The 23,325-nt window shown below is 39.7% G+C and overlaps 1 protein-coding gene and 1 non-coding gene across 2 annotated transcripts in view; one reads left to right on the plus strand and one right to left on the minus strand.

Moving 5' to 3' along the window:
• The window catches only part of MRS2 (magnesium transporter MRS2), a 38,971-nt gene that overhangs the window by 7,533 nt on the left and 8,113 nt on the right, over positions 1–23,325 (minus strand). Inside the window, exons 4-9 of the mRNA XM_027525371.1 lie at positions 21,956–22,068; positions 20,095–20,268; positions 17,079–17,209; positions 15,917–16,033; positions 5,438–5,590; positions 5,067–5,184 (exon numbers count right to left, since the gene is read on the minus strand). Coding sequence (XP_027381172.1) covers positions 5,067–5,184; positions 5,438–5,590; positions 15,917–16,033; positions 17,079–17,209; positions 20,095–20,268; positions 21,956–22,068 — 806 coding nt within the window. The remainder of the gene's footprint in view (positions 1–5,066; positions 5,185–5,437; positions 5,591–15,916; positions 16,034–17,078; positions 17,210–20,094; positions 20,269–21,955; positions 22,069–23,325) is intronic.
• On the plus strand, positions 1,435–1,545 carry LOC113882359. Its single transcript, XR_003508367.1, has one exon. It is a non-coding gene; the product is annotated as a U6 spliceosomal RNA (small nuclear RNA).

Raw genomic sequence — 23,325 nt, forward strand, 5'->3', positions numbered from 1 at the left:
GCAACCGCATGGACTGTAGCACTCCAGGCCTCCCTGTCCATCACCAACTCCTGGAGCTTGCTCAAACTCATGTCCATTGAGTCGGTGATGCCATCCAACCATCTCATCCTCTGTTGTCCCCTTCTTCTCCTGCCTTCACTCTTTTCCAGCATCAGGGTCTTTTCCAAAGAGTCAGTTCTTTGCATCAGATGGCCAAAGTATTGGCCAAAGCATCAGTCCTTCCAATGAATATTCAGGACTGATTTCCTTTAGAAAATTTTCTTTATGGTACTTATCGCCTAACCTACCATGAATCTGTTTCTTCTCTCTCCCCCACTGAAACAGACTCCATAAGGGCAGGGATTCACTGCTACACCCCCACAGCTAAAAGCAGTGTTTAGTGTGTAATAGGCACCAAACACCGTATCTGTAAGATGAATGAATCAATGTACTGCATTTACTTTCCTTTCACATCTTATAAGGAGGTGACAAACACTGCTGCAGGGAGCTTATGACCTTTCTCAGGTGTGTGTGAGTGAAAGTTGTTCAGTAGTGTCCATGGAATTCTCCAGGCCAGAATACTGAAGTTGGTAGCTGTTCCCTTCTCCAGGGGATCTTCCCAAACCAGGGATCAAACCCAGGTTTCCTGCACTGCAGGCAGATTCTTTACCACTTGAGCCACCTATGATCTTTTGCAGACAAGCAATTCCAAGTCTGAGGATCATGGCAAAGGGAAGTGTAGGATTATTTTGGCATAAATAACTAGAAGAGTAATTTTACTCAGGTGGGTTGGGGGTGTGGTCAGTGAAGAGTCTCCTTGGAAATAACACAACAGTTGAAACCTGGGAGACGAATAGACATTAACTAGGCAAAAAAAAGGGGGAGGTCCCTGGTGGCTCAGTGGTACAGAATCCTCCTGCCAACGTGGAAGATGCAAGTTCAATCCCTGGGTCAGGAAGATCCCCTGGAGAAGGAAATGGCAATCCACACCAGTATTCTTGTCTGGGAAATTCCATGGACAGAGGAGCCTGGTGGGCTACAATCCATAGGGTTGCAAATGACTTAGCAACTACAGACCAGACCAGGCAAAAAAAGGTGGGACGTAAGAAGAGATGTGTGGAAGCAGTGTAAGAATACTGATGAATCAACGGACAGTGAGGACAAGATGGCTGCAGACAAGATGGGGATGTGGGCACAGCAGGCCAGGCAAAGCCTTACCGGCCAGGGAGTTTGGATTTCTATCTTAAGGAGAATCAACACCACCCCCCTACACCCAAATAGTTTTACACAGAAGAGTGACCATTAGAACTGCTTCTTTTAAAGACCACTTTTTAAAAGGGACCACTTTAAAACAGACATAGAGCACACACCTGTTAATCAGGACACAAAATTTAGCACCAGAGTGTGCCTGCTGAACGCAAATGAAAATTCATTTCTAAAGAAATCTCACAGTAGGTGCTCACTTTAGCACCACATATACTAAAAGTGGAACAATACAGAGAAGATTAGCATGGCCCCTGTACAAGGATGACATACATGCAACTTCGTGAAGCATTCCATATTTTTCTAAAACAGAAATGTAGACCAACGGAACAAGAGAGAAAGCCCAGAAATAAACCCATGCCCCTATGGGTACCTTATTTTTGACAAAGGAGGCAAGAATATACAATGGGGCAAAGATAGCCTCTTTAATAAATGGTGTTGGGAAAACTTGACAGCTACATGGAAAAGAATGAAATTAGAACACTTCCTAACACCATACACAAAGATAAACTCAAAATGGAGTAAAGACCTAAATGTAAGACCAGAAACTATAAAACTCTTAGAGGAAAACATAGGCAGAACACTCTATGACATAAATCAAAGCAAGATCCTCTATGACCCACCTTCTAGAGTAACGGAAATAAAAACAAAAACAAGTGGGACCTGATAAAACTTTAAAGCTTTGGCACAGCAAAGGAAGCTATAAGCAAGGTGAAAAGACAACCCTCAGAACGGGAGAAAATAATAGCAAATGAAACAACTGACAAAGGATTAATTTCCAAAACATACAAGCAGCTCATACAACTCAATATCAGAAAAACAACCCACCCAATCAAAAAGTGGGAAAAAGACCTAAACAGACATTTCTCCAGATGACATACAGATGGCTAACAAACACATGAAAAGATGCTCAACATCGCTCATTGTTAGAGAAATGCAAATCAAAACTACAATGAGATCACCTCACACCAGTCAAAATGGCCATCATCAAAGTCTACAAACAACAAATGCTGGAGAAGGTGTGGAGAAAAGGGAACGCTCTTGCACTATTGGGGGGAATGTAAATTGATACAGCCACTATGGAAGACGGTATGGAGATTCCTTAAAAATCTAGGAATAAAACTACCATATGACCCAGCAATCCCACTCCTAGGCATATATCCTGAGGAAACCAAAATTGAACAAGACACATGTACCCCAATGTTCACTGCAGCACTATTTACAATAGCTAGAACGTGAAAGCAACCTAGATGGCCACTGACAGATAAATGGATAAAGAAGTTGTGGTACATATACACAATGGAATATTACTCAGCCATAAAAAGGAATGCATGAGTCAGTTCTGATGAGGTGGATGAACCTAGAACCTATTATACGGAGTGAATTAAGTCAGAAATATAAATACCGTATTCTAAAGCATATGTATGGAATCCAGAAAAATGTTACTGAAGAATTTATTTACAGGGCAACAACAGAGAAACAGACATAAAGAATAGACTGATGGACATGGGGAGGGGGAGGAGAGGATGAGATGTATGGAGAGAGTAACATGGAAACTTACATTACCATATGCAAAATAGATAGCCAATGGGAATTAGCTGTACGTCTCAGGAAACTCAAACAGGGGCTCTGTATCGAACTAGAGGGGTGGGATGGGGAGGGAGGTTCAAAAGGGAGGGAATATATGTATACTCATGGCTGATTCATGTGGAGGTTTAACAGAAAACAACAAAATTCTGTAAAGCAATTAACCTTCAATTAAAAAAAGAAAAAAAAAAAAGAAAAAAATCTCACAGTAGGACATCTGAAAGTACAGGCTACAAGGACATGAAAACTCTGCCAGTCAGTGTTAAATATGGAGCAAAGTGAAGGATGCAAATCTTGGAGTCTAAATCCTAGTTTTGTTGTTTCCTAGCTCTGTGCTCTTGGGCAAATTATATTTTCTGAGCCTCAGTTTTTCTACCTATTAAAAAAAGCAGGGAAGGAGAAGGAAATGGCAACCCACTCCAGTATTCTTGCTTGGGAAATCCTATGGACAGAGGAGTCTGGTGGTCTACAGTCCATGGGGTTGCAAAGAGTCAGACATGACTGAGCGACTGAGCACACACACAATGGAAACAAACCATGGCCAGGCAAAGGAGTTCAGGCCACTTGATGAAAGACCTTGGGAGCAGGAGGTCTCCATGTTGGTTCGTTCTCCCAGCTGTGGGGCTTCCCACTGACTCCTCCACTGGTGTCTAAAGACTGAGTCCCTCCCAGCAGCAGAGGGAAGACCCTGGGGTGGGGGGTGGGCAGAACAGGGAGTAGAGCTCTGTGTCCAGGCTGAGGATGCTCAGGGTTCCCTCTGGGGCTGCAGCCACTAGACACAATTGGGCAACAGGGCTGGAAGGAGAACCTTGAGGGGCTAAACGATCCTGGAAACCTCAGATTCTCTCTCTGTGTGTGGCCACCCAGCAGGGCTCTGCTTGGCTGGTCGATGAAATTTATGCTAGTGATGGAAACTCGGTGCCTTTGTATTTCTAGTATAAAAGTTAATGAATAAATCAAGTTCTTTTCATTTTCCATTTAAATTGCTGGCCCTGACCAGTAAAGACTGTCCTTGTTGCCAAATGGCATCATTCAGGAACCCTCCCCGCCCCCGCATTGAGCCCACGAGCTGTGACTCACTGATGCACAATGAATTTCCCATTAGTTCCTTTTGAAAAGGGAAAATGGGTTTGATATGTTTGTCTTTTTTTCCAAATATGTCTTAGGACCTTAAACATGTACATACTAATTTATAGGAACAGGATAATGTCAAAAATGATCATCTGCGATCTTCATTTATCCTACTTTGTGTGAATGTTTATGAGTTTCTCTGCAGAAATGTTGTATGTGGTTATGAGATGCTGTGCGGGGAGTGTCAGGTGCTGCAGTAATATACAAAACTCTAAATTGAGAAATTCTGAATTTTGCGCTCATCTGCCCCAATGGTGTCAGATAAGGGATAATGGATCCTGTTTCTCAAGGCAAATATATATGTAATACATATATTTAGGGCTAAATTGAGAATTACTGATAGAGGGTATAAATTCATAGTCACATAGTGTTTTTGACAAATAAAAATTGTAAATATTCAGGAAAAAAAAAAAAAAAGCAGGGAAAATACATTCATTTTCAGACTTTTGATGACTGAATCAAAGCATGCAACTGCATGGCACATTGCCTGACATATAAGTTAAAAAAAAAATCCCTCATTAACACTGCCTCACAGTATAATACTATTGTCAAATCTCTCCCATGTGTAGTTATCTGTTATAAGAAACATAAGGTAGTCCTAAACTGCCCTATGTGACAGTTTCCTGAATCCCAGCACAGGCTCTGGTTTGTTCAAACCTAGGCCATTCTACATTACAGGGTCTAACAATACTGTTTGAATTTCAAATGATTTACAGTACATATTTTATCCCAATAAGCAACTATAGAGGTTAGAACTTTCTTTTTAAAATCCATTAAAGTAGTCCAGGGGTTAAGAATCCACTGTGCAATGCAGGGGACGCGGGTTCAATCCCTGGTCCAGGAACTAAGATCCCACATGACTTGGAGCAACTAAGCCTGTGTGTCTCAGTTACTGAGCTGATGCGTTCTGGAGCCTCCAAGTCAGATCTACAGAGTCCATGCACTACAATCGAAGATCCAGCATGCAAAAATGAAGATTTCGAGTGCCACAGCTAAAAACTGACCGAGTAAAGTAAATAATGAAAACAAAACAAAATCCATGAAAAAGAAATGATCTTCAAAACATTAAAAACCATCCCTAGATTATTGAAATAATACATTCTCACCTCCTCAAGGGAAGATTCCAAATTCATTCCGAAAGCAACTCCCATTAGCCCAAAGAGTGAAAGGGAGAAGGTTCCCATGGTCAACTGTAGGTTCAACCTCATCATCACATTACGGTGGCTGGGGAGGAGAACAACTGCTTAGATCAGAAGGGCCCACCAACCGAGCACCACAAATTCACTATTAAAGATCACAGGGGCTAAACGTACACCTTAAAAAGACACTCCCATGTAGTAGTTATAAATGATAATGATGGGATAAATGGGATAATTCTTTCCAAAATGGAAAAACAAAGCCAGCCTTAAACACTTTATACTGTGCAATAACTACTTTATTAAAAAAACATGGATAGTTTTCTATGACACCCTCTTACCTGTCCAGATTGATGAATATGATACTCTGTGAATCATCGATCAGTGCCCTGAGTTCCCGAGCTGCGTTGGAAAGATCCTCAGCTAATCGGTAGTAGTTTTCCAACAGCAACTCCATCTCCTCTGCATGGTCAATCCCAGCGCTGCTCTTTTCACTTTAATTAAAAGAGTTCACATGACTAACATGCCCTCGATACATGTGTTAAACATTTAGTACCACAAAGCTTCCTGAATTAGTATACAATATTCAGTTATCCTCGGCTCCTTGTGGCTCCTGGGTGGAAGATTGGCCCCAGGGTGGCCAGCGGCAGCAGAGAGGCCAGGGAGCCCTCTGCTCCTGGGCGCCCTCCAATATCGATTGGCTCCAGGCTTCCCTGGACCCCCTTCCCAGCAACTCCAGGGGCCTTTGCCCAGGTCCCCAGGCGGTATGCTGACCAACACCCAGCAGCCAGTAAAGGTTTACACACTCAAGAGGACCAGCAGTGGGACAACCAGGGCGCCAGGCTACGTGGAACAGATGGAGGGCATGTCCTTGCTAGTCAGGACCTGACAAAACATGGTCCACTGGAGAAGGGAACGGCACACCACTTTAGTATTCATGCAGTGAGAATCCTAAGAACAGTATAAAAAGGCAAAAAGATATGACATTGAAAGATGAGCGCCCCCCAGGGCAGAAGGTGTCTAATATGCCACTGGGGAAGAGCAGAGACTTAGCTCCAGAAAGAATGAAGAGGCTGAGACAAAGCGGAAATGATGCCCAGTTGTGTCTGGTGGTGTAAATAATGTCTGATGCTATAAAGAACAATATTGCACAGGAACCTGGAATGTTAGGTTCATGAATCATGGTAAATTGGATACGGCCAAACAGGGGATGGCAAAAATGAACAACGACATTTTAGCAATCAGTGAACTAAAATGGACGGGAAAGGGTAAACTTAATTCAGATGGTCCTAGATTACAAAATGAAGCTGGGCAAAGGCTAACAGTTTTGCCAAGAGAATGAACTGGTCATGGCAAACACCCTCCTCCAACAACACAAGAGATGACTCAACACATGGACATCACCAGATGGTCAATACTGAAATCAGAATGATTTATTCTTTGCAGCCAAAGATGAAGAAACTATACAGTCAGCAAAAACAAGACCTGGAATTGACTACGGCTCAGATAATCAGCTAAGGCTCAAACTGAAGTAGGGAAAACCACTATGCCATTCAGGTATGACCTAAATCAAATCCCTTACGATTATACAGTGGAAGTGACGAATAGATTCAAGGGATTAGATCTGGTAGACAGAGTGCCTGAAAAACTATGGACAAAGAAAGGTTCGTGAATCTATACAGGACCTAGTGACCAAAACCATCCCCAAGAAAAATGCAAGAAGGCATAGTGGTTTCTGAGAAGGCCTTACAAATAGCTGAGAAAAGAAAAGAAGCAAAAGAAAAAGGAGAAACGGAAAGATATACCCAACTGAATGCAGAGTTCTAGAGAGTATCAAGGAGAGACAGAAAGCCTTCTTAAGTGAACAATGCAAAGAAATAGAGGAAAACTAAAGAATGGGAAAGACTATGAGATTTCTTCAAGAAAATTAGAGATAGAACATTTCATGCAAAGATGGGCACAATAAAGCACAGAAATGGAAAGGACCCAACAGAAGCAGCATTGATTAAGAAGAGATAGCAACAAAACACAGAAGAACTATATAAAAAAGATCTTACAACCCAGATAACCATGATGGTGTGTGGTCACTCACCTGAGCCAGACATGCTGGAGTGTGAAGTCAAGTAGGCCTTAGGAAGCATTACTACAAAGCTACTGGAGGTGATGGAATTCCAAGTGAACTCTCTCAAATCCTAAAAGATGATGCTGTTAAAGTGCTGCACTCAATATGCCAGCAAATCTGGAAAACTCAGTAGTGGCCACAGAACTGGAAAAGGTCAGTTTTCATTTCAATGCCAAAGAATGTTCAAATTACAATACAACTGCACTCATTTCACATGCTAGCATGATTATGTTCAAAATCCTCCAAGCTACCCTTCAACAGTATGTGAACCAAGAACTTTCATATAGATTTAGAAAAGGTAAAGAACCAGAGATCAAATTGCCAACATCCGTTGGATCACAGAAAAAGTAAGAGAATTCCAGAAAAACATCTACTTCTGCTTCACTGACTACGCTAAAGCCTTTGACTGTGTGAATCACAACAAACTGTGGGAAATTCTTAAAGAGAATGGGAATGTCAGATCACCTTACCTGCCTCCTGAGAAAACTGTATGCAGCTCAAGAAGCAACAGTTAGAAATGGACATGGAACAACAGACTGGTTCCAAATTGTGAAAGGAGAACATCAAGGCTGTATTACGGTCATCTGCTTATTTAACTTTTAGGCAGAGTACATCATGTGAAATGCAGGGCTGGAAGAATCATAAGCAAGAATCAAGATTGCTGGGAGAAATACCAACAACCACAGATATGCAGATGATAGCACTTTAAAGGCAGAAAGTGAAGAGGAACTAAAGAGTCTCTCGATGAAAGTGAAACAGGAAAGTGAAAAAGTTGGTTTACAACTCAATGTTCAAAAAACAAAGATCACGGCATTCGGTCTCATCACTTCATAACAAACAGATGAGAAAATGGAAACAGTGACAGATTTTCTTTTCCTGGGTTCCACAATCACTGTGGATGGTGACTGCAGTCTGAAATTAAAAGACGTTTGCTCCTTGGAGGAAAAGCTATGACAAACCTAGACAATGTATTAAAAAGTAGAAACATCACTTTACTGACAAAACTCTGAATAGTCAAAGCTATAGTTTCTCCAGTAGTCATGTGTGGATGTGAGAGTTGGACCATAAAGAAGGGGGAGTGCTAAAGAATTGACACTTTTGAAATGTGGTCTTGGAGAAGACTCTTGAGAGTCCCTTGGACTGCAAGGAGATCAAACCAATTGTAAATGAAATCAACCCTGAATATTCATTGGAAGGACTGATACTGAAGCTGAAGCTCCAATCCTCTGGCCACCTGATGCGAAGACCTGATTCACTGGAAAAGACCCTGATGCTGGGAAAGATTGAGGGCAAAAGGAGAAGGGGTGACAGAGAATGGGATGGTTGGATGGCATCACCAACTGGATGGACATGGGTTTGAGTGAACTCAGGCAGATAGTGAAGGACAGGGAAGCCTGGCATGCTGCAGTTCATGGGGTGACAACAGAGTCAGACACAACTTGGTGAGTGAACAACAACAGTAATTCAGGTATCACACACAAAAAAGTAGCCTCTGCCTTTTCTATTATTGTGATTGAGGCCAGTCTGAGTGGCTTTGCTAACTGATCCTAAACATGGCGCAGATAAATTAAGGACACGAGTTTATCCCTACACAGGCTTTACTGTATTCCACATCCCTGAACCCAGGGACACTCATGCAAATACACACACTACCATTTACAGGAAAATCCAGACATGTGAATGCTGACAAATTAGTGCAAAGTCCAGATCACTATCAGGTAAAACACAACCAAAAAGTAAAAACAAACATAATGAGCATGTCCTTTCCAAGGTAAATGTAAAGTATCACTTCCATAGAGGAAGAAAACTGGTTCTGAAAAATGTAAATACAGTCAAAACAGCTCAAGACAGCAGAGGAGCGGTATGTGGCTCTCACGTTCTCCCACAAATACATCAAGATACATCCACCTGGGACAATTCTCGCGGAACATCTACTGAACACCGTAGATCTCAGACTTCCAAAACGGTAAGAAAACCTTCACATAACTGGGTAGGACAAAAGAAAAAGGGAAAAAGATAAAGAGAAGGGAACTGGATGGGACTGCTCCTGGGAGGGAACAGTGAAAAAGAAAAGGTTTTCATCCCTGGGGAAGGCACCTCACTGGTGGAGAGATCAGCTGGGATGGGGGAGAGGCAGGTGGGGAGCCTTGGAAGAGAGCGCAGCAACAGGTTTGTGGAGGGCAAAGTGGAAAGACCCGCATAGTTGGTTGGTGTGGGTGCTTGGCACTCCCCAGACTCAGATGTTCCTTCGATGGGACAAGTGGAGGCTGGGTGTTGAGGCTCAGGTGTCATCATGAAAATTACCCAATCAAAGCAGTAGACAGAAAGCCAGAGTGGAAAAAAAAAAAAGCAATATAAGAGACCAATGGGATAACAGAATAAAGTGTGCCAATCTACACATAAACGTGATTCCAGAAGGAGAAAAGGGGATTAAATATGTATTTGATGAAACTGTAGCTGGAAAAATGTGATGAAATTATAGCTAAAAACTATCCAAACCTAAAGAAGGAATCAGACATCCAGATACAGAAAGCACAGAGGGTTCCAAACAAGAAACAAATCCACACCAAGACATATAAAAACAGCAGAAGTTAGAGAGGATTCTAAAGGTAGCAAGAGAAAGAGAGTTAATTACCAGGGAACTGCCAGAAGGCTATCAGTTGATTGCTCTACAGAAATGATGCAAGCCAGAAGGGAGTGGCAAACTACGTTCAAAGTTTAAAAAGGGAAAAATCTGCAACACGAAGTCCGCTACCCAGCAAGAATACCATTAAGGATGGGGAAATAAAGAATTTCTCAGATAAGCAAAAAATGAAGAATACAGCAATATGAAACCTATTTTAAAGAAATATTGAAAGGTCTTCTCTAAATAGAAAAGAAAGATACAGTAAAGAGGAACTCACAGTTGGAAAATAAATCACTTAAGTTAGCCAGTATAGAGGTCAAATAGGAAAAAAACCTATTTACGAAAGGAAGATAAACACAAGGAACAGTAAAAGGATAAACAAGACGTGATGTAAAAAAAGGACGTCAAAATCATAAAATGTGGGGAAGGAGAGTACGAAAATGTGGATTCTTATTTTTTAGAATGTGTGTGAGCCTAATATGACTATCAGCCTAAAGCAAGCAGATATAGGAAACGGTTAACATACCTGAAAAACAGGGTACCCACAAATCAAAAACATACAATAGTTTAAAAAAAAAAACCAAAGAGAATACAAGGGTAAGAGAAAAGGAAATCATCAAACCACAAAAAGAAAACAGAGAAAGACAAAGGAACAAAAAGGAAACAGAATAGACTGGGAAAAAAGGTTTAAACTGGCAGTAAATATGTAAGTATCAATAACTACTTTGAATGTCAATGGACTGAACACTCAAATCAAAACAGAATGGCAAACTGGATAAACAAATAAGAGCCTACGATATGCTGCCTACAAGACAGCCACCTTAGGGCAAAGGACACACACAGATTCAGAGTGAGCGGAAGGAAAAACATGCAAATGGAAATGACAAGAAAACAGGAGTTACAATAATCTTACCAGACATATAGACATTAAAACAAAAGCCATAAAGGAAAAGAAGGAAAACATATAATGGTAAAAGGATCAATACAAGAAGAGGATTTTACACTTGTCAACATATATTGCCCCAAACACATAAAATACTAACCGCTAAAAAAGAAGAAACTGATAAGAAGACTTTATCACCCCATTCACATCAATGGGCAGATCCTCTAGACAGAAAAATCACTAAGGCAACAGAGATCCTAAATGATAAAACAGTTAAGACTTAACTGGTATTTTCAGGACATTATTTCCAAAACACCCAGAACACACACTCTTTTCAAGTGCACATGGAGCATTCTCTAGGGCTGACCACATACTAGGATACAAAACTAACCTCAACAACCATAAGAGTAAAGAAATTATTTCAAGCATTTTTCCTCACAACAGGACGAAGCTAGAAATCAACAAAAGGAAAAGAAATCCATAAGTTACTACCCAACAGGTCAATGAGGAAATCAAAAAGGAAATTACACACCTCCCTCAAAAAACAAGAAAAAAAATCTCAAATTAACAACCTAACATACCACCTAAAAGAATCAGAAAAAAACAAAAAACAAAACCTTAAGTCAGTAGGAGGGAAATAATAAAGATCAGGAAGGAAATAAAAGGAGATTAAAAAAAAATAGAAAAAACACCCCAACACCAGGCTTCCCTCATGGCTCAGTGGTAAAGAATCCAACTCCCACTGTAGGAGACACAACATGGGTTTGATCCTTGGTTTGGGAAGATCCCACATGCTTCAGAGCAACTAAACCCGCATGCCACAACTGTGCTCTAGAGCCCAGGAGCTGCAACTGCTGAAGTCCCGAGTGCCTGGGAGCCTGTGCTCCGAAATAGGAGAAGTCACTCCGATGAGAAGCCTGTGCACTGCTACTGGAGTAATCCCCACTTGCCAGAACCAGAGAAAGTCCATGCAACAATGAAGACCCAGCACAGCCCAAAATAAATAAAATTAAAAAAAAAAATTCAGTAAAATCAAGAACTGGGTCTTTGAAAGGATAAATAAAATTGACAAACCTCTGGCCAGTCTCACCAAGAAGAAAAAAGATAGAATCCAAATAAATTAGGAAATGAAAAAGGAGAAATTTCAACTGATACTGCAGAAATACAAAAAACCCTTCAGAGAATACTATGAACAATTGTATGCCAACAAATTTGACAACTTAGAAGAAATGGACAACTTTCTAGAAAGATATAGTCCACCAAAACTAAATCAAGGAGACAAGATAATCTGAACAGACTGATCACTAGAAGTGAAATAGAATCTGTAATTTAAAAAAACAAACAAAAACTCCCTACAAACAAAAGTACAGGACCAGGTGGCTTTACAGGTGAATTCTTCCAAACGTACAAAGAACTTCTTAAACTCATCCTTGTTAAACTATTCTAAGACTGGAGAGGGGGGATCACTCCCAAAGACATTCTATCTAGTAATAGGAAAGTGTGTTAGTCACTCAGTCGTGTCTGATTCTGTGACACCATGCTCTGTCCGTGGAATTCTCCAGGCAAGAATACCGGAGTGGATTGCCATGAAGCCACCATCAATCACCTGATAACAAAACTAAACAAATACCACCAAAACAGAAAACCATAGGGCAAATACCTTCAATGAATATAGATATAAAAATTCTCAACAAAATATTAGCAAACTGAATCCAACAACATATTAAAAAGATCATGTACCAAAACCAAGAGGGATTTATCACAAATTCACAAGGATGCTTCAACATATGCAAAATCAATCAATCAGTGCTCAGTCAGTTACAACCCCATGGACTGTAGCTTGCTAGGCTCCTCTGTCCATGGGAATTTGCGGGGCAAGAATACTGGAGTGGGTTGTCATACCTTTCAAGGGATTTTCTCAGCCCAGGAATCAAACTTGAGTCTCTTACATCTTCTGCATTGGCAGGTGGGTTCTTTACCACTAGTGCTACCTGGGAATCCCCAATGTAATACACCATGTAAATAAAAGTCAAAAACCATATGATCGTCTCAACAGATACAGAAAAAGCATCTGACAAAATTCAATCCATTCATAATAAAAACACAGTAAAAGCCACTTATGACAAACCCAAAGCCAATATAATATTCAACAGTGAAAAGCTGAAAGTCTTCCCACTATATCTGGAATAAGAAAACAAGGAGGCCCACCCTTACTACTTCTATTCAATGTAGTAATGGAAGTCCTAACCATGGCAAGAAAAGGTATTCAAATTGGAAAGGAAGAGATAAAATTGTCATCATATGCAGAAGACATGAAAATGCATAGAAAACCTTAAGGACTGCAGGAAATAAACCTACTAGATCTATAATTAAATTTTGCAAAGTAGCAGAATATAAGATTAACATTTAGAAATCAGTTTTACACTAACGATGAAATACAGAAAAGGGAATGTTAAAATTAAAGAGGATTCAAAGAAATGGAAAGATATTCCATGCTCTTGGATTGAAAGAATATTGTTTAAATGGCAATACTACCCAAAGTAATATACAAATTTAATGAGATCCCTATCTAATTACCCATGACATTTTCATAGAATTAGAATAAATAATCCAAAAATTTATAGGGAACCATAAAAAGCCCAGAACTGCCAAAGCAATCCCGAGGAAACAGAAACAAAACAGGAGGCATAAACTCTCTCAGACCTCAGACAATACCAGGAAGCTACAGTAAAACAATGTGGTAACTGGTACAAAATGAAGACTAGGGATCAATGGAACAGAATAGAGAACCCAGAAACAAACCCACACACCTATCATCAATTAATCTTTGACAAAGGAGGCAAGAATATACAACGGGAAAAAGACAGTCTCTTCAGTAAGCAGTGCTGGGAAATTTGGACAGCTGCATGTAAGACAATGAAGTTAGAATACACCCTCACACCCTACACAAAAATAAACTCAAAATGGCTTAAAGACTTCAAACGCAAGACATGATATCATTAAACTATAAGACAGCAAAAGCAAAACATAACCTGACATTAATCATACCAGTATTTTTAGGTCAGTCTCCCAAGGCAACAGAAATATTGATAAAAAAGCGGTACCTAAGCAAACTTAGAAGCTTTGCACTGCAAAAGTGAAAGTGAAGTTGCTCAGTCGTGTCCGACTCTTTGTGACCCCACAGACTGTAGCCTACCAGGTTCCTTCTTCCATGGGATTCTCCAGGCAAGAGTACTGGAGTGGGTTGCCATTTCCTTCTCCAGGGGATCTTCCCACCCAGGGATTGAACCCGAGTCTCCCACATTCCAGGCAGACGCTTTAACCTCTGAGCCACCAAAGGAACAATTAAAAAAAAACAAAAAAAAAACCCAAAAGACAACCTACAGACTGGAAGAAAATATTTGCAAATGATGCAACTGACAAGGGCTTAATTTTCAAAATATACAAACAGCTCATACAACACAACAACAAAAACCCAAAACCACATAACCCAATCGAGAAATGGGCTGAAGACCTTAACAGACATTTCTCCAAAGACATGAAATGGCCAGTAGGCACATGAAAAGATGCTCAACATCACTAATTATTAGAGAAATACAAATCAAAACTATAATGAGGTACCACTTCACACTAGTCAGAACAGCCATCATCAGAAACTCTACAAATAGCAAAAGCTAGAGCAGGTGTGGAGAAAAGAGAATCCTCCTATTCTGTTAGTGGGGAAGTAAATTAGTGTGGCCACTATGGAAAACAGTATTCTATGGGGATTCCATAGAAAACTAAAATTAGTGTGGCCACTATGGAAAACAGTATTCTATGGGGATTCCATAGAAAACTAAAAATAAAATTACTGTATAATCCAGCAATCCTAGTCCAGGGCATATACCTGGACAAAGCTATAATTCAAAAAGCTATATGGACTCCAACGTAGCAAATGCATAGTGTAGCAGCACTATTTACAACAGCCGAGACATTGCAACAACCTCAACGTCTGCGGACAGATGAATAAAGATGTGGTATGTGTGTACAATGGAATACTTCTCAGCCATAAAAAGAATGAACTAATGCCATTTTGGCAGCAACGTGGATACAACTAGAGATTATCATACTACGTGAAGTCAGAAAAACAAATACATGGTATCGTTTACACGTGGAATCTAAAGTGTGGCATAATGAACCTATCCACAAAACAGACACAGAGAACAGGCTTGTGATTACCAAGGGGGAGGAGGCGACAGAGAGGGCTGGACCGGGAGTCTGTAGTGGATGCAAACTCTTACATATGGAATGGCTGACACCAGGCCCTACTGTACACAACAGGGAACTATAACCGATCTCCTGGGAGAAACCACAACGGAAGAGAATCTAAAAAAGGAATATACACAGGTGTGCAACTGAGTCACTCTGCTGTATAACACAAATTCGCACAAAACTGTAAACCAATTATACTTCAGTAAAAAAAAATTAATAGTTTTTTCCCCCTCTTTAGTTATACCCCAATCCTACCAAAGAGGATAAGCAGGAATGAAACACTCTGGTTCAAGTGTTTGAGTTTCTGCTACTATATCTATCTGTTAGAATATCAAGGGTTATAAAGCCCTTTTTATTTTGTGTCCCTATTAAGATATAGGTAACTAATCTCTCAATTAAAATACCTGTACACACTACAGAAACTATGCACATTACAAAGGTGCCTGTATTATCTCTGATACTGATAGTCACAAAGAACAAAAACATTCGAAAAGGCAGCACTTAAACTTGCATATACACAAGCATACATGATTTTTAAGTTCATAAGAGATGAAAGGTCAGTAAGGTGAGTGTTTTTATATTAACCAGACTTACAGAATCTGTGCCAGTGTCTCACTTGCCTCCCTGCACTCCATCCACCCTTTTCCCCATCTCTCCCACTGACCTCTCCAGCAGTTAGCTGTGTAGGTCACTCTGCTGGTCAGGCATTTGAAGATAAAGGCAATGGCGTGTTTATCTTTATAGTTGTTGTACACAGAGCAAGCACTTAATAAGTCTTCATTAAATTCAGTTAGATGCAATACGGAAAAGGAAATAATGAAACTGGGGATGAAAAGTGCACCCTCTATTCCAGAAAAATGTTCTTCTTTATAAAAAGTTCTCTGAAGAAGACAACTGATTCTAAGGGAAAAACTAACAAAGCATCACTGTTCACTTACAAGACTTGTGGGTCACTCCACTTTGTCAGACAGAGGTCTTCCAGCAGCTCTTCTTCATCCAAGATCTCTAAGATGGACTCTTTGAAGATTTTAATATCTGTTTCTAACTCTGACAGGCTGTAAGAATAATTGTATAGAAATGATCAATAACATAAACCCATAAAAAAATTTCCCTACAGGAGTAGTACCTTTCTAATGTCTTATCAAGCAGACTCCCTTATACATTCATGATAAACACTGACTTGTAAAAAATTTTTGGTATTTACTATGCAGTTTGAGAATCAATTCCCAATACAAGACTGTTAATATATTAAGTGATAAAATTAAACAACAATATAATTTTCAGCATATGTTCTTTATCTCAGAAACATACAACCACTGTGATGTAAGCTTTTGGGGCCAGAAATTTACTTTTATTCTTAATTATGGCAGTGATAATACAAGAAGAGACCATTTACTTTTATTTGATAAGAACATCCTAATATTTTTGGACAAAAAATTGACTCAGGAATTTTAACTGTTAACTCTTGAAGGGATTTTAGGGGGTACAAATCCTGAGGGACTGATCATTCAATCTGTAATACAAATTAATATATTAAATTCTGGAATGCATTATCATCAACAAACAAAAACCTCATGAACTTTGGAGGGAAAAAAAATACGATTTGAATATAGACCTGTCATTTAGTAGCTCTTAAAGTTTAGACAAGTTACTTAGACCTCGATTTTCTTATCTTCAAAATGAGGACCATGTCGATGACATGGTGACCTGTCACCTGACTGATGACAGGTTGAGATGAGATCACACATATAAAAGAGACAGATACAGCATTTCATTGAAAACAGCTTTTCAATAAACATTAGTTTGTGTTCCTCCTTTAGCTCAACTTCCCACCTAGGCTACTTTCCTACTTAAAAGTTATGAAAGACAGATTTTTAACAATAATGAAAACCAGATATGGCAATGAAGGCCTTGAGAGTAAGTTTCAAAGTAAATAATGTCATTACCATTTGCAAGACTAGTTGGTATTTTTAAGATAGTTAATAATTACACTAATTTTGGACCTGAATTTACGTTAAACATTTCACTCTTAAGACTACTGAAAGAGAAGTTTAAGACATCTGTGTCTAATTCCCAACTTGGTAAATCACCCATATTTACCTTTTGCCATTTTGTAGCAAGATGTGCAGTTTGCTTCTGTCTACGGAAGAATGTTTGGGATCCACTAAAGCGTCCAACGTCTCAAGGATCAGTGGTTGTAAAACGCTAAGTTTCCCCTGAAGGGTGTTGATCTAGATAACAACATGACCTTTCATAAGAATTAAAACAATCTTTTTAGAATACTCGGGGTCAGTGAATCCTCTGATTAAATACAGAAATCGAAAACAGCTAGGAAGGCTGGTAACATTTCAGAACATGGTTACTGTTGGAATGCCTATCCCAGATGATTAAAAAACTGGATCTCCTAGGTTAAAAGATAATCATGCATAATGTTGTTGCCAGGCTCCCATTTGGGTGACAGGAAATTAATTCCTGTAAGAGTCCTCCCCCTATAGACACTTAGTATGAAAGGAATGGAAGAGTGATTAAAAGAAAAGCTGCCATTCCCTGGTTAAAACGAACTTCACATCTGGTAAACAATACCTATGTTCTTTGTAACAGAATAGGATGTAGTTCAAAACTCCTATGAATAAAGTTCTTTTGGAAAAAATAAAAAAGCTCTTAAAAAACAAAACATATCTTAAACTCTAAAAAGTAAAGTTGAAAAGTCAAATGTATATTTATTACTCATGTTAATATAGGCACAGCAGGATTAATCAGCAGGTATGCACTGATACAGACATGTTTATGTGCATGCTAAGTCGCTTCAGTTGTGTTAGACTCTCGGCAACCCTACGGACCACAGCCCTCTGTCCATGGGATTTTCCAGGCAAGAATAGTGGAGTGGGTTGCCCTTCTCCATGATATAGAAATACTGTTAAAATATTAAAATACTTCCAATAACTGTTAGTACACAGCCTAACAGTAGCTGAATTAAGTAGTGAAATTAATTAATAGTGTAAATTCTAACACACTCTCCACCCCAGCATGGGCTCCTGAGAGCTGACTCAGTCTGCGTTGCTTCACCGCTGACCACTGTTCATGTACCTTCATTCCTTTCTTTCTATTATTTCCCTGCTTACTGAGTAGGCTTCAACTAGCCACCATCTCACTGGCTGATACTGCTGCTGCTGCTAAGTCACTTCAGTTGTGTCCGACTCTGTGTGACCCCACAGACGGCAGCCCACCAGGCTCCCCCGTTCCTGGGATTCTCCAGGCAAGAACACTGGAGTGGGTTGCCATTTCCTTCTCCAATGCATGAAAGTGAAAAGAAAAGTGAAGTTGCTCAGTCGTGTCTGACCCTCAGCGATCCCATGGACTGCAGCCTACCAGGCTCCTCCATCCATGGGATTTTCCAGGCAAGAGTACTGGAGTGGGATGCTATTGCCTTCTCCATGGCTGGTACTAGCTGGTACTATTGCCTCATTAACCCCAGTAAGGAATGGAGCCATCTCCTACTACCTCAATAGAGCAAGGCAGACAAAGAGAAGGGTGCCAGGTACCACCAACCCCCCACCCACCTCATGCCCCCTTTACTCTCCCCTCTTCTCTCCTCTTCTCCCACTCTGGTTAGGATGCTCATGGCACTGGCTCTTGCTTGTAGCCAGGTCCTGAACAGTACTATCCTGACTGATGGGGGAAGAATAGATGATGAAAGATTTGTCACAGCCAAGAAAGCAGTGACCATCCTTGTTTGGAGCTTGACAAGATCCCCAGACCCTCAGTGATTATCAATACAAGCGCTGTGAGAAGTGTACACAATTCCTACGTCAAACTAGGTCTCAAACAGAGGCATCATTTAGCTACCTCGACAAAGGATTGTACAAACAAATCAAAGAATGGCTGGTAAGTATCAGAATGATCTGATGAAATATTTGTATTATATTTATCATGTGTAGGGCTTCCCTGGTGGCTCAGACGGTAAAGCGTCTGCCCGCAATGCGGGAGACCCAGGTTCGATCCCTGGGTCGGGAAGATCCCCTGGAGAAGGAAATGGCAACCCACTCCAGTATTCTTGCCTAGAAAATTCCATGCATGGATAAGCCTGGTGGGCTACAGTCCATTGGGTCACAAAGAGTTGGACAAGACTGAGTGACTTCACTTCACTTTATCATGTGTAAGCAGTTACCCAACACACAATTTAGTTAGAGAATAAAATGGCATACAGCTAAAACCTTTTGGTATGTTCATTTATATCATATTTAAGATAAGTATTTTGAATTAGTATCCTTGAACAGGATGTCAGGATAGACAACCAGAGATGTGTTTCACTCAATGTCATAACATGACCGTTAAAGAGACTCTGTATGCTATACCTAGAGACTTTAGATCTATTTGAGTCATAAAGTTTAAGAATTAAGTACTTTCCGCATATAAGACCCTGAGATGCTTCTATCTGGGGGGAGGGTGTGGTTACGGTAAGTGCCATTAAAACAATACCAGTGCTTCCCTGGTGGCTCAATCGTAAAGAATCCACCTGCCAATGCAGGAGACATGGGTTTGATCCCAGAGCTGGCAAGATCCTATATGCTGGGAGGCAACTCAGCCTGTGCACCACAACTGCTGAGCCTGTTCTCTAGAGCCCAGGAGTCATAACTACTGAGCCCAGGAGTCACAATTACTGATACTGAAGCCCTAGCACTCTGGAGCCTGTGCTCAGAAACAAGAGTCTTGTTTAGTGGCTAAGTCATGTCCGACTCTGCAATCCCATGGACTGTAGCCCACCAGACTCCTCTGTCCATAAGATTTCCTAGGAAAGAATACTGGAGTGGATAGCCATTTCCTTCTCCAGGGGATCTTCCCGACCCAGGTATCGAACCCCAGTCTCCTGCGTTGCAGGCAGATTCTTTACCATCTGAGCCACCAGGGAAACCCTGAGCAACAAGAGAAGCCACGGCAATTAGAAGCCTGTGCACCACAGCTAGAGAGAAGGCCCCGCTTGCTACAACTAGAGAAAAGCCCACACAGCAACAAAGACCCAGCACAGCCAAAAAAAGAAAAAACCAGAGTGTCTTCCTCCTCCATAGCATTGTAAAATCAGGAAACATTCAAGAAGCTAGACAAACCACAGGCTTACCCGATATTGCAAGAGTGCTTCTATAGCTCTAAACTCAAAAGGTAAAGGGTATGTGACAAGTTGACCCTCTCCAGCCAACTGTGAAGGGAGTTCCCGGAAGAGCCACTGTTCCAAATTTAAATTACGATAATCTAGTATCAGAAGACACTCCGGAGTTATCACAGCTTTCAAATACTGTTTAAAAAAAAAAAAAAAAAATATATATATATATATATATATATACACACACACAGACACACACACGTATCTGTAGATAGATATATGTACACAGGCATATATGTAAGTTGTAGAGGAAAAGTAACAGTCATAAAATATTTAGGATTTAATACTCCATTAATTTTTAAAAACTATTTATTTGGCTGCACTGAGTCTTAGCTGCAGCACGTGGGACCTCGTTCCCTGACCAGGGATCGAACCTAGGCCCTGCATTGGGAGCAAGGAATCTTAGCCACTGGATCACCAGGGACGTGCCAATACTCTATTAATTTTGGACTAAGCCTAAATCAAATCACTGTTCATTTGGTTTTTCAAAAACAAATCAACAAAAACAAAAAACCAAGATTTTTTTTTTTAAAGAAAGGAAGCCTAAAATAAATGCAAGTCTTAATACCTAACTCACTCTCAACAGAACTAGAATTAAGCAAATTATGCATTTACTAGGATTTCCAAGGAAATCAAGAGAAATATAGAGAACAAAGCAAACAAGAGAAGGTCTTTTAAAAGTCAAGCTTTCAGCAGACTTTTAGAAAATATTAGTTTAATCATGATTGGTTTGGCTGAAGTGTGGAAGTTTCCTTTTTAAAATATCACCAAAACATACTAGGCTAATTTGAAATCATAAAGATAAAATGTAGCCTTAGTGCTCTAATTTAGAATACTATGAAGTTAAAAATTTATTCTGAAGAGAAAGGCTAACATATTCTGTTTGGGTCACTTTACATGCAGATGTTTTTCAGTAGTAAATACCACACAAATACATGATCTGCGGTGGCTGAATCTGAGGACAGCAGGGATGGAGGAACTCTAACGTATACATGTATTTTTTACTGCTTGGACGTTCGGTGCCCCCACCCCCATGAGGCTCAAAGGTCAACTGTAATATGAACATTTTTATTCAGAAAAGTTGAAAAATTATACAGTGAATACCTATACACATACCAATTAGATGCTATAATTAATGTTCTTCTATAATCCATGTAAAATGAGTTCTACTCTTAACATGTTATATTATAAAATAGTTTGCTTTATCACATACTTCTCTATTAAAGAGGCACTTTTTAACAAGTTTTGAAAGATGCTAGTTATAAACTTTAGGGACTTTCCTGGTGGTCCAGTGGCTAAGATTCTGTGCTCCCAATGCAGGGGGCCCCCAGTTCAATCCCGGGTCAGGGAACTAGATCCCACATGCAGCAACTAACATCCAGCAGTCAAATAAACAAATATTTAAAAAACAAAAGATGATAAAATATAAAGGCTACTTCTAGGCTATGTTGAAAACCAGAATATATTCTTAGTAGCTGAAGTTACAATGCAATTACATATATACTGTATATGACTGAAAAAGTCTGGTATAAATCAAGAATCTTTCTCTTATTTCAGAAACTAGAGACTAAATTCAAACAGTGAGAAAGGAGACTGCAGTGAGACCTTTTCCATTATTAACAGAGCAGGGCTACACCTGCTGAGCACAGGTATACAATTCACGTAAAAGGAGTTCTACTCCTAACACCACGTTATACTACACAATAGTTTCACACATCTATTTTTTTATTACAAATTACTTTTAAACTACTGATCAAGATAGTGAGAAAGGAACTTTAAGATTGCAGGGGAGAAATACAAATGAAATAAAATCCTTTACCTCCATTCGCATGATAATCCTATTGTTTCTGGTTGTGATGCTCATTAAATGCTGAAACCTCAAATCTCTGGCTTGAAGACCTAATTCTTGATATAAGTCAGTTTTCTTCCTTTCTAAAAAAGAAATGTGTTCAATAAAAAGAGTGGGTAAACTTATGAACCAAAAAGTTTAGATTTTTATGTCAGAGTACCCCTCTCAACACCATTGAGATAATCTTCTATTACTACCAGAAACAAGAGCTAAAATGGGTCTTTTTGCTTTTTTTTGCAATTTATGCCACTGCACTTTTTTTTTACTTTTAATTTTGCATTGGGGTATAGCCAATTAACAATGTTGTGACAATTTCAGGTGAAGAGTGAAGGGACTCAGCCATATAGATACACATGTATCCATTCTCCCCCAAACTCCCCTCCCATCCAGGCTGCCACATAACACTGAGCAGAGTTCCATATGCTATATGGTGGGTCCTTGTTGGTTATCCATTTTAAATATAGCAGTGTGTACACGTTCATCCCAAACTCCCTAATTATCCCTTCCCCCTGACTTTCCCCACTCCCCCTACAACCGTAAGTTTGTTCTTTAAGTCTGTGAGTCTTTATTTTGTAAGTTCATTTGTATCTTTTCTTTTTAGAGTCCACATATAAAGGATATCACACAATAATTCTCCTTTTCTGTCTGACTTACTTAACTCAGTATGACAATCTCTATATCCATGTTGCTGCAAATGCCATTATTTCATTCTTTTTAATGGCTAAGTAATCAAAATGGGTCTTTTTTAACACCCATTTCTACCTCAAAAACATATTCAGGCTAAATCTAGTCAAACTAATTTTTCTTTTCTTCTCTTAACCATACTTCCTAAAATTTCTCTGCACTTAGAGACACCCCTTGGGACCAGTATAAAAACCATAGTTATATATCATTAGAACTTACAGTAACAATTCCTAGCTCTAGATGCATGGATTTTTAAATATGAACTGTACAGAACTACATTTTCTATTTTTTCCTTACTACATTATTAAGTTCAGTATTTTAAATCTATGAACAGATAGTCCAATTGTCTTTGTTCTTAGACTAATACAAAATGAGAAAATAAAATCACTAGATTCTCCTACCTGAAAACTAAATTTATGACCTAAGAAAAGGCAAAATAGATGAAGAAACTCAAGAAATCATGCTGGTAATGGAAGCATCTATTCTTATAGTATCAAGCCACACCTGTGATAGAGCTCTAAGTAGAACAACTTTTTGAGGTGATACTGAGCCAAAAAATATCCAATATACCCCACTAGGATTTCAGCAACAGTAGGAACAGGACTACAGGGTAGGAAGGACAGGGAGACCCGAAACCTGCACCTGAGGTCAGACAG

This window comes from Bos indicus x Bos taurus, chromosome 23 (assembly GCF_003369695.1).
Source record: "Bos indicus x Bos taurus breed Angus x Brahman F1 hybrid chromosome 23, Bos_hybrid_MaternalHap_v2.0, whole genome shotgun sequence".
Taxonomy (NCBI): Eukaryota; Metazoa; Chordata; class Mammalia; order Artiodactyla; family Bovidae; genus Bos; species Bos indicus x Bos taurus.